The 15,598-nt window shown below is 47.6% G+C and overlaps 1 protein-coding gene across 1 annotated transcript in view; it reads right to left on the bottom strand.

Moving 5' to 3' along the window:
* The window catches only part of PPARGC1B (PPARG coactivator 1 beta), a 145,337-nt gene extending 130,697 nt beyond the window's left edge, over nucleotides 1-14,640 (bottom strand). Inside the window, exon 1 of the mRNA XM_056857528.1 lies at nucleotides 14,520-14,640. Within this exon, the coding sequence (XP_056713506.1) occupies nucleotides 14,520-14,603 (84 nt within the window). The 5' untranslated portion in view covers nucleotides 14,604-14,640. The remainder of the gene's footprint in view (nucleotides 1-14,519) is intronic.
* Nucleotides 14,641-15,598: the final 958 nt, after the last annotated feature.

Raw genomic sequence — 15,598 nt, 5'->3', positions numbered from 1 at the left:
TGTCTGTTGTAGGGAGGGGAAGGGAAGGTGATTGTAAGCTGGTCTGAGTCTCCCTTAAGTGGTCGAGAAAGTCGGCATATAAAAACCAACTCTTCTTCTCAGCACAGCCTTTTTGGTGGTCAAAGGGGACCTCATCCTTTTTCACCAGTGGAGAAGAGTATTGGATCCAACCCCATGAGTGGCCCAAGGTCACCTAGTCAGTTTCGTATTTCCCCAGGCCTGGTCCTACTGCACTATGGTGGCTGGCAACTGAATTAATGCCAGGAAGTTCCAAAGTGCTCAAGTATCTCAGGGTCTTTCTTGGAATGCTTAAAAAAAACAACCCAGAGGTTATGTTTGGATGCCTAAGAGGGAGTTAAAGCCATCAAAATCCAAAACTAAGAAAGCAAGGCAGCTGCTTTTGAAATGAGGTAGGGAGTAATAGCAAAGCTGCACAACAACTCAGCTATTAAGGGCTGATTGAGAATGAAGGAAAGCTTTGGGTCAGAAGCCTGGAAAGATGAAAGAAGCATCTTGGAAAGTCCATGGGAAAAGACAAAAAAAAGAAAGAAATTGGGGCTGATGCAAAGGCTAAGAAGAACTAGTCTTAAAAGAAAGGCTGAGTACAACTCATACAGGAACCACACAGGTTTCACACTGAACCCCCTCCCCCAAATCTCCCAGCAGAAGAAAAAAGGAGAAGAGAGGCTGGTGCTGGTGCATTCTCCTCCTCTCTTCCTTCACCCTGCATCACCATCCATTCTCAGGGCTTTGTTTATCCAGCCATCTGCCCGCCATCCACAGGGTGGTAGGCACAGCCTATATGTCTTCCAGATCCACACTGCCAGTGGTCTGAGGTGCTGTGGTGGTAGATCCCAAAATGCACATTTAGAAGTGGGTCCTACTTCAACAGGTTTGAGAGCTACTGATGCAGAGCACTGGAGGGGAGGAATGTCAACGTAAGGACTAAGCTCTACTATGCATTAAGAGAAAAGTCAACATTGGGCTGCTGTTGCAAGGGTCAGCCTCATGTTCCATAGAACGTGCACTCATAGATCACAATCAGTCCTCATAGATCGGGGATCAGAGAGAAGGGTTTTCAGGACAGAAGGTCCTGGGAGTGTTTGAGCTCCAGCCAATCAGTCTTTAGAAGTTAAGCATTAACCCTCTTTTCCCAAGGCTTCTTCCATGTTCCTGATCAGGACCTCTGCGGTATTAGTGGTACCCCCATTCAGACTCGACAAAGTTAGCCTTTATCCCCAAAATGAACACAATTATTTTTTGTCACAAACATGTATAATTTTACTGCTCCCTAATTTACCCAGATTTCCCAGTCCAGAATGCCATGTTACAGAATTCACACTTTGGTCTTCGGGTCTGACCTCTGTATGAATTGATCTGGCCAAGTAAACATGTTGGCCAATATAATGTGTAGCACTGATGTAAACAGAAGTCACGGGACAAATAATATAAATGTCATATCCAGGTTGAGAGGCAGGGACAGAGGCCAGGTAGCCAACAATATCCAGACACACCTGAGAGACGCAAGCTGCTTAATGAACAACTGAAGCAATGTGCCCAGTTTTTGCAGTATGAGTAAACAGATACCCTCTACCACACACACATGCTCCACATGCCAATGCAGAGCCTTCTGACAGCACTAAATTAAAACATGACATCATGTCAACAATGCATAATATGTAAATAAGTGCTATTGGGAAAAGAGAAACTAGTATCACCAAATCCTTGTCTCAACGAGCAAATAAAGTTGCTGCCAGTTCAATTCCCAACCAAGAAATAAACAGAACGATAAGAATAACAGCAGTAAATAGTTCATAATAATAGGCAGGCAGTCAGAATAGAAGAAAAGACAGAAGCAGAATAAAACACAAGGAATGGGAACATTTGCTAAAGGGGGAAAGCTTCCTTTCTAGATGCTACTTGTACCTTATGTGGTAGAGTTGAGTCAAACTGTATGGTTGAGAGAGACCAAGAGTCATTTAAATCAAGCCCTTTCACTAAGAAGGTGCCATTATAGCCAAATCACACAGAACAGATTTGAAGTTTGCTATCTCCCAAACTTCATATCTCAACTTAACCCACAGCCCTAAATTGGTACATAATGCTACAGCCAGGATGTTGACTGGAGTGGGTTATAAGGAACACATCACTCCAGTTTTGGCCTTTCTACACTGGTTCCCAATTTGTTTCCGGGCACAGTTCAAGGTGCTGGTCTTGACCTTCAAAGCCCTACACCAGAGGTGTCAAACACAAGGCTCGAGGGCCGGATCCGGCCCCTTGAGAGCTCTTATCTGGCCCGTGAGCCTGCCGAGTCCGCCACCCCCCAATCTTGATCTGGGCCGGCAAGGAATGGCCCAGCCCAACCAAGTGGAATTATGTCATATCAGGCCCTCGTAACAATTGGGTTCGACACCCCTGCCCTATACAGTTTGGAACTAAGATTACTGAAGGACCGCCTACTCCATTATGAACTCTCCTGACCACTACAATCATCTTCAGATCTAGTGTCAGGTGACCCTGTCTTCTGAGATTAGGTGGATGGCAACCCAGGAGAGGACCTTCTCTGTCATGGCACCAAAGCTCTGGAACTCTCTCCCCAAGGAGGTTTCTCTGTTCCCTTCTGTTGCTGCCTTCCACCAGTGGATGAAAACTTGTTTGGCATTCCCTTAGTGATCTCTCCTTCCTAACCATTTGAATTGCTGTTTTTAAGCTTTGCATGTGTTTTAACTCTGTTTTCTATTTAATGATGTGGGTTGGGTTGATTTTAATAGTTTTAAAATGCGGTTTTATTATGTATGTTTTACATTGTTGGTCATCTTGGTGGTCCTTGCAAGGGCAGAAAGGTGGCATACAAATTTTGCAAACTGAATCTATGACTATATTTTGCAAAAGGGGAGAGAGGGATTCAAGATGAACCAACACCAACGCCCACTGAACTTTAAGATTAAAGGAATAATTCAATGGCAGTTGTACCTCAATAACTGCAACTGTAAAAAAAATCCAATCAACAGTCCACTCTCAATTTATGGTTTCTCATTCATCCATCTATAGAACTACAAACTCTATTAAAGTTGAATTGCATGCTAAGCGTGGTGTCGTGGTTAAGAGCATTGGTTTGGATTGGTGGACTCTGATCTGGAGAACCGGGTTTGATTCCCTGCTCCTCCACATGAGCGGCGGAGGCTTATCTGGAGAACTGGGTTGGTTTCCCCACTCCTACACATGAAGCCAGCTAGGTGACCTTGGGCTAGTCACAGCTCTCTTAGAGCTCTCTCAGCCCCACCTACCTCACAGGGTGTCTGTTGTGGGGAGGGGAAGGGAAAGTGATTGTAAGCCGGTTTGATTCTCCCTTAAGTGGTGGAGAAAGTCAGCATATAAAAACCAACTCATCTTCTTCCTCTTCTAACCAGGCAACCTTTGTTATGGGAACTGCTGTTTTTCCAGTTCCCATTCAATAAACCAGTGTTCGAAGTAGATATTTCAGGTAGCTATCGTCCTATCTCTGACCACTGGGTGGTAAAGTTGCTCAACAAGTGACTGCATCACAATTCCAGATGTACCTGTTTATTTTTTTTTCCCCGTATCAGTTAATCTAGCTTTGGATCTGGATGTGACACTTATGTACTTGTAGCCCAAACTGAAAAACTCTCAAATGTTACATTTTCAAGCACAAGGGCTAATTCTTAAGTCAGAAAACGTATCAGTTAATGGCAGCCAAATTCTCCATTTTGTTCCGGATCAAACAATTTGCTACAAGAATCACAGAAGTTTTTTCCCCTTCTCATGCAAACACATCTCACGTGATGCCCTTGTGCTCTTCGTTTCCCTGTCCCCCATCATTGGCTGCTGGGAGTGGACTGAGAAAGCCAGTAGGTTCAACCTGGAGATTGCTTCCTTTCCTTTTATCCCTTAGAAGCTCCTTGATCAATTGATATATATCTAGTGTTGGAGGGATATAAGGACTGAAACAAATCTTGCCACTGACAATGTAGCCTTGGGGTCCCTATCACTTAGTAAGAAAGGCATTATGTCAGTCACAGAGGCATTGGATTTGTATGTTAAAAAGGGGAAATATAGTGCAGTCGAAGTTCCTCATAAAAGCGGCATTCCAAAAGGGCATGAGCTAATGAGTCAATAGAGCCAGAAGAGCAAGAGATTGCTTCCAAAGGATCCATGTAGCCATCATGTTAATCAACTCTTTGGCTGAAGATTTAGCAAAGACAGCATATGAAAGAGACTTTGATATATGGAAGTACACTAAATATTTCTTCGCTGTACAGCAGTCAGTGCAGCTTTATATGCAATGGGACACATTTTGCTCAAGATATGGAATCTCCATCACTGGAGGTTTTGACAAGAAGCTAGCGATGCATCTAGTAGGCAGTTCTGTGTTTCTTCTTATCACATGTAGAGTGTCTGTGTCTAGAGGCAGTTGAGGTTAACAGTATTTTGTCACTGATGAGTTTCACTTGCCACTCATGCTTGAAGATTTGGGATGCTGCAGAATTTATCACTATGTCTGGAATATCATGTGGCGGCAAATGCTAGGAGTAGATGGTCAACAGCAATGTCTGACTACAGCCCATTCTTTGCAATCTGGACTTGGTGGATGAGGCTGTAGTAGGCACAAACTGTGGTGGCCCAACCCAATGAGTATGAGAAGCTGGGAATGCACTGCCCAATGCATATGTTGATTTTGACTAGGAAACCCTAAATGATTTGAGAGGTACATAACCATAAAGATCATCTTCGTCAGTGAAACCTTGGTCACTCAAAACCAGTCTCTTTGAAGAGTTATGTTCATCAAAATGATATGGCAAAGCCAAAGCCTGGGCAATCTGTACTAATTACACTGAGAAAGCACTTAATTAATACCAGAGTTAAAGTATTTTACAACCCACCTATTTGTATTTTAAATAGGGTTGTTTTGTTGATGTTGTTAGCTCTGAGATTGGAACCACAGGGTGAGCTATGTCTTCCAGTCAATTCACAAAAAGAACCTTCATAGTTGCTCTCCAAGGGCACATTTCACTGGGGAATTCTCTTGCAAAAGACTCAGTGAACTGAATGTGAGTTGTGCAAAAGAACAACAGGGCCCCTTGGCTTAAGGAGATGGCTTGACGAGTCCTGTAAAAAGGGGTTATATGATCTTATCAAGCCAGTTAACCAAGACCACAATGATTAACCAAAAGCAATTTGCCCTAAAGTCTTGAGTATGTTCATCTAGCAAGCACCCAATGTGGCCCAACGTTCTCTTTTCCATTTGCTTTCATTGTTAACATGCTTACATTAGAACTGTTAACAGAAACCCCCATCCCCAACTCACCAAAAGGTAGAGTTTGAAATATCCCTTTTTCAACAGAAAGGCAGCCTACAGAGGATCATCACTCAAAACTACTTTCTTCTACCATTAAATACTGATGTCACCGTCCCATCGTGAACATCTGTTTTTATTTATTATCATCTACGACATTTTGTGAATGGATTAAGAACATATATAAACTTCCTTATATGGCATCAGACCATTGTTCCCATGGTCCTGTATTGTCTACTCTTTGACCCAAACAGATGGGCTATCCTTCAGAAGTAATTATATCCTCTGTGGTAGCTGTGTCTGCTTTTCCTGTTACATCTTGCTGTATTACTACATAACTACCAATTGTTCCACTGATTACGCCATTCACACCAAATTGGTATGGGTTAGAGTTAGGCCAATCTCTCCTAAATGGTAGCATGATACACACTAAGCAACCCAGTTGTTAAAAGCACTAGTAATATTCCACAATTTCCACTTGAGTAATACGAAAATAACTAATGAGACACTGGTAGATTTCATTAAGCCTAGCGCAAGAATAACTTGGAAGGGAGACCCCCCTCCCCCTTTGTTTTCTCTGCTCCACTGCTCTGAAAATAATCAGGAGTTCATGAATACTTAGATTAAGATACACATTTCAGCATATAAAATATTCTATTTGGCTCCTTGGCTCCATCATCAACCAAAAGGGAGACTGCAGACAAGAAATCAGGAGATTGAGACTGGGAAGGCAGCCATGAAGGAGCTAGAAAAGATTCTGAAGTGTAAGGATGTGTCACTGGCCACCAAGATTAGGTTAATTCATGCCATCGTATTCCCTATTACTATGTATGGGTGTGAAAGCTGGACAATGAAGAAAGCTGACAGGAAGAAAGTAGACTCCTCTGAAATGTGGTGTTGGAGGAGAGTGTTACGGATTCCGTGGACTGCCAAAAAAACAAATCAGTCGGTTATAGATCAAATCAAGCCTGAACTGACCCTAGAAGCGAAAATGACTAAACTGAGGCTATCGTATTTTGGTCACATTATGAGAAGGCAAGAGTCACTAGAAAAGACAGTCATGCTAGGAAAAGTTGAGGGCAGCAGGAAAAGAGGAAGACCCAACAAGAGATGGACTGACTCTATAAAGGAAGACATAGCCCTCAATTTGCAAGACCTGAGCAAGGCTGTCAAAGATAGGACATTTTGGAGGATTTTGATTCATAGGGTCACCATGAGTCAGAAGCGACTTGACGGCACTTATGCGCACACACACACACACACAATCTATTTGATATAACTCCTGGCTCCTTACAAAAGTAAGGATTTCCTAGCACCCTTACAACTGAAATCAGATCATATATTGTCAATACTCAGAACCTGAATCAAAAGCATCAACGTTACATTGATCCAAACCAAGGGGAGACGTTACACTGAGAAAACGAAAGATTAGAAACCTTCCTGAGTCACACAGAAGACCAAACCACCACGGATTTCCAGAAGGCAGTGAGCACAGACAATAAAAGTCTCACTGAATAAGATCACAAACTCTTGCACACTCAACGCTAGCCATATCTAGAAAGCAGTAAACCCCAATGATTCCTGCGAGACTTACTTCTAAGTCTGCAACTTAAGAATGTATCCATAGAATAACAGGTGTGATGATAGCAGGGTGATGACAACAGAAAAAACAATCCAGAACACAGCTGTCTAACACAGGAGGACTTCCTTAATAGACACACAGTAGGTAGGAAGTTCAGGGGAGAGGGAGATGCATGGGAAAATAATTTGGAATGATAACTTTGTAAAAAGATACTAGGCCTACACTCATGTTACTGTCAATGCTGGAGGCTCCGAACTCTAAACGGTTGTTATTGCTCTTCTGAAAACAAAAGGGGGGGGTCGCGGCATGGTTCTGTCTCGCCCTGATAAGAATGAAGGAGAAATAGCACTTCTTCATTTCTCATGCATCCACCTCCCATTGCAATATGGAGCCATATGTAGTGGTTTGGTGGTGGCAATTGCGAAATCATGTTCAGTGGCTTCAGCTTCCCTTCCCAACGAATGGAAAGTAGCTGACTCGCACTCACATGGAAGAGAGGGTGAAGAACTGCAGCAAGCTTTGGGGAAGGGTAGCAACCCCCTAGCTCTAGTGATTTGATATTCTCTTATGCAGAATCACACGTCTATCAATACAAGTGGTCCACTTCTTCTCCCCTGAACTCTTCTTTGCCACCGAGGAGTTTGGGAGAAAATACTGAGAAATCCTTAAAGGAAACAGGAAGAGTACAAGAAACTGCCAGGAAAACAATAAACCTATTAAACAAAGCCAAAAAAAAAAGAAAGAAGGTAACTGCAAGCTTCTTTTGTTTAATCCCACAGATACTTGCAATGTGTCACAGGACTGTCTAACATGTCATGTTTGTATTCCTTATTATATCCTGCCTTTCAAGCTCTGCTCAGCAAAGATGATGGGCGTTAATAAATCAATTATTATTTCTTGTTCAGGTGCAGTTATGTCCAAGACCTGCCAAGCATACACTGGTTCTCTTTGCTCCCCTTCCCCCACATAAAAAATGCATATAATTGTACATTTCCGTGTCAATGTCACTACTTAAGAGATTTTAATTCCATCCTTGCTTCAAAGAACTCAGTATGGCCTACTTCTCTACACATCTGTATCTTTCACATTTTTATCCTGCCCTTTCTCCAGGTTGCTCAGGGCAGCATACATGGCTCTTCCTTTGAGTCAGTGACCGGCCCAAGGTTTCCCAGTGAGTTCATGACACAGCAGAGATTTGAACCCAGGTATAGTCTAATGCTCTATCCCACACTGGCTCTCATGACCGAGCTCCTTCCTCCAAAACAACTTCAAGGTATACAACAGGTCAAAAAGCAAGCCTCCCTCCAACAAGCATTTGTTGTGGAAGCAATACATGGGAAAAAACCACACTGGGCCACGCTCTCCTGCTGTGGGATGAAGGCAAAAGAAATCTGTGATCTTGGCTCCTGGTCCCTTTTAACCACACAGACCTATGGTCTTTTAAAATCTCCGACAGCTTCTCTGATACAGAAGGTCCACATGTATGTGCTCGCTAGATGACTGCCAAAAATAGTTGTTATGTATAAAAGCAATAAGAGGTAAATCAGCCCTAGTCTAACAAGCAGCTTTGTTTGGAGATGGAAAATCCTATGGGTGTTAAGTACTTAAAACCACCTGCTTATATTCCGGCAGATTTCAGCTCGCCATGAGCAGCAGCACCACTCCATACTCCCAACAACCTCTTTGAGCAGGTGCCACATGTCCAACAGAGAATCCAGTTTGTCAAGAAGAAGGAAAAAGCCATTGGCAGATACAAATGCCATCCACAGACAGCAGTATCAGAAGCCAACTCCAGAACTGTCTGGCCGACTGGTGTTTTGCATGGCTTAGTGGTAGAAAAAAAATAGTTCACCGCCAGCAAAACCATACCATTCTACCAGGCAAGTGCAAGAAATATCAAGCTCTATGGCTACAGAGTTGCTGTCGTGCAGATCTCTAAACCACAGCAGTAGGGACATACAAGTGGAGCTGCCATCTGTTGATGGCTACCCAACCATTTCATATTTGGTTTCTCTTACACAGCCACTGGTTTTGGGGACTACACGCTGTGCCTAACCAGACACAGATGCAGGCCATTGCAGAACACTGTGCATCTCACTGCCAAATTGTGGGCGGCAGCAGCGGGGGGAACTCATGATGCACTTCTGGATCCATGAGCCTATGAAACTGGCAGTCCCTGAAATTGCCTAGTTCACCCCATTAATAACCAAATGTCCTGGCTTAAACATTCTAAGTAAATAAATAAATAACCACCTCAAAGCCCTCTGTGTCGATCAGCTCTCAGCCAAGAGCAATCTGGTACGTATGTCACATCTGGTTTATTCACTAGCTGAATCAGCAAAGATTTCCAGGGAGCTAAATGCCCCTAATATTATGGGTGGTCCCGATTTAGGATAGTCAGCCCTGACTTTGGGTTGGCTACTGCACGTACTGTGTATGCTTTGCGAATATCCAGTCTATACAATTGTCTGGTACTAAATTCACATATCCTCGAGTGGGACCCATGCTAACAAGGCAATTTAGACTAAGTTTCATTTACAACACAATGCCATTCAAAGGCACTCCTTCTAGTCCAGTGGTTCTTCCTCTTCCTGAAATATGATCCTGAAATCACACATATTCCTGTGACGTGCCTGCAGCTCTGTGGGTCTTATGCTGCCACACGGGAGTTAAAGATGGGTCCCAGTCTGGAAATGTCATTCCAGAGCATGTGTACTCTACCTTTGCCCTTCCCAAGAACCACATGATTTCTGCCCTATGCACAAACTCCATATACACTTTCCTGGCTATGTTCCACTAATTCCAGTGGAATATCTCTAAGTCTACTTAGAAGTGCTATCTTAGACACAACCTACATATACAAAATATTTATGTGGTAGTCTGTACCATTTCAGGCTGCCCCTGGGGACAGAGCATTTATATGCACCCCCCTCCATGTACAAAATAATCTTGAAGGAAGAAAATCAAGACAGAAGCCTTCTTGCTGATATTTTAGCTTTCGGCACACTGGACGGTTTCAGCATCAAGAGTGTTCCACAATAGCACCCCCTGTCTTTATCCGCAGTAGAAGAATCCAGGCAGGACTCGACAGTGGAGATCAGCTCTTCGTTTTAAGTCGTTGTTCAAGGCAGCTGAAGCCATGCTGAAAGGAAAGCATCTCTTTCCGTTTCCCTAAACGAAATGAGCAAGCACCAAAACAGACCACTGCCACCTTGAGTGCCTTGAAAAGATCAAGGTCACGAGTAGGGACCAGGCAACATGATCCTGGATGCCTGCCCAAATGTGGGTGGAAACATGCCTGTGCTTAGTTTGGGCATACAGGGACGTGGTGAAGCCACTGCATGACCAAACGCCCATTTAGGGCTGGAAACATGAAACGGGTAAAAGAGAACCCCCCCCTCCTGCTTCTTCTCTCCAGTAAGCCTTTGAAAGAGACAGAGTAAGCCTAGCAGAACGCGAAATGGGGTTTCCCTTCCCCAAACAATGAAGGAGAGCTAACCAAGGCATTCAGAACCAGGATACAAAATCACCTGGCACGTTGCTCTACCCAGGAAGAACTTCCTCAGCCTGCCAAGAAAAAGAATACTCACCCTTTTACCTCATTTAACTGATGGAGACACAGACACTCAAAGAGCGATAGATCATGCCAGCCAAAAGAAGCAACAGGAGAATCCATGGCAGCGTTCGAAGTATGTGCGTGTCTGAGAGAAGACAAACCATTTCGTTCTAGTCAATAATAGTTTACTTCTCCAGCCGTTAATTAATTGAGCTGTTAACAAGATGCTGAGAAAATAAGGAGGAAATATTGCCCAGGGAAGCTCCAAGTGGCAGCCTGCATTGTTATTATCTTCCTTTAGACAAATCACAAAAGGAAAACTGCTCTCTCTCACACTTGGGAGAGAAACAGAAAAGAGCCTCTAACTCCTATCTCCTCAGTAGTTGACACCAGTAATTCCTGACACCTCCCAATACCTGATGAATTAGCAACGGATGGTTACAAGCTCGAAACGAGAAGGCCAGAATGCATCGTCCTGGCTCGTGCATAAATCATACATTTCGCCCTGCTGCACAATATGCTCATTTTGATGAAAAATCAGACTGCAGAAGAAAAGGCCTTTAATCTCTATCTGTTGCAATGCAGCTATTTTTACGAAGCATCCTTCGCCTCCATACAGAACAGCTAGGAAAGGCAAGCCCGAAAGCTCCACACTGAAAGCAGCGAGGCAAATCAGGGTGAAATTTCACTGCGTTTCTGTTGGGGAATGCTCCGGCTCACCTGGGCAATGTGATATTCAGGAGAACCCTGCTATGAATTTCTGCACTGCTGCTGCAAAGGGAAGAGGGGGGGTCGTATGCGACATCTGACGGGGAAGCGCTGAAACCGTTCAGGGTCTGCATGGAAGGGACGGGTAAATGTATTCACTATCTCAGCACCTCCTGACATTTTAGCCTCTTAGGAGAATCTGATCCGGTGATGGAACACCGCGGGGCTTTGCAGAAGGCGCTCGCAGGCTCCAGAGAGAAGTCAGCAGCCCGGCCGAAAGCAGAGGCTGCTAGCACAGGATAGTAGTAACGGGGAGAGAGACGTCAGAGACGAGCCCAGGAACCACCTCCCGCTTATAGTTACAAACGGAGCACATGACAGGTGGGCCAAGGCTGCAGACTGCCCTGCGGTTTCATCAGAGGTTAAGGTACAAAATGCAAGGCACACAGACAACTTTTTTTTAAAAAAAGAAATCACAAGCGGGCTCTGTTTTTACTCTAGACTTTAACCCTTACACGCCAATGAGAAGAGATGAAAGGGTCATCCAAAGATTAAAAGTACCTTCCAGCAAAGGGGCCGGTGGCAGCAAGCAAATATCGACCCAAGGATTACCGCAATATACTTTCTGAGTTACACATTAGCAATGATGGGACTCCGGTAAACTGAGCTGTGTGGAGGTAGTGCGGATCCTCTGATTTTTGGAAGAAAGTTTGGACTTTCAGGAAACGAGGACTCGGAAACCTTTTTATATACAACATACGACACTCAGGTGGGCCCGAACCCCCAGTGACATCTCAATCGTCCCAGCTGTCTAACAGCAGACAATAGTAATGGAAGATCTGTCTTAAAGATGCAGCAATCATGCCATCTGTCACAGGGAGGCAGAGCATTTTGCACAGAACTCTGCTTGTCTATAATACATTTTTTTCCCGAAAGCAAACATGCCTTCTATTGCCCCACTGGAGTTTCTCAGCTGACTATTTTTTCAATACCACATAAAGAAACCCCTTGGCGAGGCAGAATGTGAACCCTGCTTACGAAATACGCTGCCCCTACTTCTTTAATCAAGCTGTCAGCATCTGCTAGTTAATTCTGAAAGTCCTCCTAGCCAATACGTCCCATGACAAACTGTAAAGCGCCAGCCCTGGCACTGGAGTGAAGGTGCTCAGACTGCACAGGACCAGCCTGGGGCGAGCCCAGCCTGGTTCTGTCTGGCACACACCAGCCAGAGGACACAGCAGGCTGATCGAGTCCAGGGCTCCGTCGCTTGTTTGGGATACAAACTCAGCCGACTTTACCCCACTCTTTTGCCGGCGACTAAATCAATACACCGAGTAGGGAGGAAAAGAGCGGAATGTGCCACATCTCAAATCAAAGCTGTTTAGTAATCTCTGCTTATGAGGAAAAAAGGGAGGGCGCTGGGGGGGGGGGCGGAATCGTAACCATGGAAAACTCTTTGCAGTTGCAACAGGCTTGAGAGATGCATAATGGTCTCGCAGCGCTGACTCCGTTGCCCCCGCTCTGCCTTTCTTCCCAGAAAAGAATGCAGCCCGCTGCCCTTCCAGCAAGCGCCCCGCTCGCTCGTGACCAGGCGAGGGCTGCCAAGAAGCCCTTAATCTGATTTTAACAGCCAGCTCCGTCCAAATGGGAGAGATTGGTCATTTATGCAGGGGAGGTTTTGCCTTGGGTTTGCCGCTCTCTAGATGCACATTTCACCCCATCCGAATTCTCCAAACTCAACAATAAGCCCCCCCATGCAGAGTTTGGAGAATTCGGATGGGGGGGAAATGTGCATCTAGACAGCGGCAAATCCAAGGCAAAACCCCCGTGCATAAATGACCATCGGCAAAGCTGCTTCTCTGTAGCGACTAAGACCCCCCCCCCTTCCCTTGCCCTCGCTCCAAAGCTGCAGGTATGAAAAGCAGCGAGCCACATGACTCACAAGCCCAACCTCGGAAATTAGAGCTCCCGCCAGCAAATCCCTAAGAGAAAGGGGGAGGGGGAGGGACCTCCAGCATCCGTCTATACTTGTTGCTCCGCAGACAGGCCGATCGGGCTTGCCGGTCCTGCCCACCTACTCCCCAGGAAAGCAAGCCACAGCCGCGCTTCCAAAAAGCAAGCCCCCCCCCCGACCCCGCGTGCGTGAGCCTTTAACGAGCATGCTTTTTCTGCTCTCGGCTTTCCCCCTCGATGCCACCTCCGACCAAAGGCACCGCCTGCAGGGCTAAGGATCCTGCACCGCAGGCGGCTAAGGACGCCAGCAAGGAGGCGCGCTCGCATCTGGGGCAGCGGGACTCACGAGCCCACGTGCGAGCGGGGCTGGGAAAGTATGCGGGGCTCTTGGAGTTTCTCTTCCCCTTCCCCGAGCGCGGGGGGCCGGCGGATAAAAGCAAAGGCCGGAGGTCAGCGAAGTCGCAGGACCATTCATGCGCGGCGGGTTTTGCCGCTCTCCGGAGGCCCGTTTCCCCCCGTCCGCATGCTCCAAACTCCGCATGGTTGAGTTTGGAGAAATCGGGTCGGGAAAATGTGCCTCTGGAGAGCGGCGAACCCGAGGCAAACCCCCCCCCCCCGTCCATAAAGGGCCAAATGGGACCGTCGCAGGAGAACCCCACGCGAGCCTCCAGGGCTGCCCACTGCAGCCCCCCCCCCCCGCGGTTGCTACTCGGCCGGCTCGGGCGCTCTGCTTGCATAAGCGTGCGACTCCCCCTCCCCGCCTTCCTCCCTTCGGACGGGCGCACGGGCAGGCACCCCTGCACGAGCAGAGCCAGTCCTGGGCGCGCGGGGGGATCCGACGGGACCCCCGCGCGCCACCCTCGCCTCGCCTTCCTCTCTGTCTGGGCCGGGAGACGCCGCTGTGGGGAAAGCAAAAGTCCTCCCACCCCCTTTCTCTCTCTTTTTCAGCGGAGCCAAGCCGGTTCCCACCGACGCACCGTTCCGCTTCCGCGCACGGCGATCCCGGGGACCTCGTGCCCCAGACGTCCACTTCTAAGTTGGACCCGAGCCCCCCGGAGCCGCCGCCTTCCCCCCAACCCCTCACCCCGCTCCCCCGCGCCCCAGATGCCACGCAGAACGGGCGCAAACTCCCTCGCGCGAGTGCAACCTCGGGGTTCCCACGTCCCAGATTCCCCGGCGCGTAACGGGTTCGGGTCCCCCGAGCCCCGGATTGCGCGTGGGATCGTTGCGCCCCCCCTCCTTCCCGAACAGTGATCTGGGCTCCGCGGCCATCATCCCCCCCCCCCTTGCAACCCGGACGCCCCGATGCACGGAGGGGGGTGGACCCTGCGCGCCCCCCCAAGCGCCGTATTCCCGGCTCCTCCAAGCGGGTCCGAGCCTCCCCCCCCCGGGGGGAAAAGCCGTACCTGGCTGTCGGTGAGATAGTTGAAGACGAAGGAGGAGAGCTCCTCGTCCAGCAGCGCGCTGCAGTCCGGCCCCGGCTCCGCCATCTTCCAGCTCCTCCGGCAACGGCGCGCGGCAGCATGCGGCAAGGGCGCAGCCACCAAACAGCCGAGCCGGGCAGCCGGCGGGGCGGAGCCGGCAGCCCGCCGGTTGGGGAGGGGGCGGGGCCGCCCAGAGGGAGGGGGGAGGAGGAGGGGAGGGGGCAGGCCGGGCGGCGGGAGGCTCGCCTGGGCTGGGCCTCGGCGGCGCCTCCGTGCAGAGCAGCGCCGCCTCCCTCCGCGCGCCCTTTTCTGGCCGGAGCCGCTTTTTTGCAAAGGGCTGCGGCGGAGGGGGAGGCGCGGGGTGGGGGGGGGGGGGGAAGAGCCTTATAATGGGATGATAACGCCTTACGCGTTTATGCACATGCACAAAATTTATGCATTATGCACAAAAAAGTTTTGTGCTTTTATTTATTTTTTCCTGCAAGACATCTGTTTTTGAAAACTGGTTAGCCGTGGGGGTGGGGTGCCCCCCCCCAAGTAGTTAGCCTCGCCTAGGGCGCACAAAATGACTGGCGCCCACCCCACCCCCATGGCTAACCAGTTTTCAAAAACAGATGTCTTGTAGGGGGGGAAAATAACAGCACAAAACTTTGCATAAGGCGTTATCATCCATCATATTCCATCGCGCTATTGTGGTCCTTCTCTTAAAATAAATAATATAAATTGTCAGTTGCGGTTTTTTTTTCTTCAAGAGACGAATCTGGTTAAAACTGTGCCCCTCGCCAACGAAGGGAGGTTTTGGGGGAGGAGCCTGAGGAGGGCGGGGTTGGGGGAGGGACTTCAGTGCCATAAACGCCAAAGCGGCTATTTTCTCCAGGGGAACTGATGTCTATCGGCTGGGGATCAGTTGCAATAGCAGGAGATCTCCAGCTAGTACCTGGAGGTTGGCAACCCTAACCATAGTACACAAGTGGTTTAGGTTTAGCGGACAAACATTAACATCTCTTCAGCATATCTATGAAGGAAAACTTTGCTTGGTCTTGGCTTTCATGGGACTGATA

Source organism: Euleptes europaea, chromosome 1 (assembly GCF_029931775.1).
Source record: "Euleptes europaea isolate rEulEur1 chromosome 1, rEulEur1.hap1, whole genome shotgun sequence".
Classification (NCBI taxonomy): Eukaryota; Metazoa; Chordata; class Lepidosauria; order Squamata; family Sphaerodactylidae; genus Euleptes; species Euleptes europaea.
Note: the sequence above shows the minus strand (reverse complement) of the source record. Positions and strands in the feature narration are given on the sequence as shown.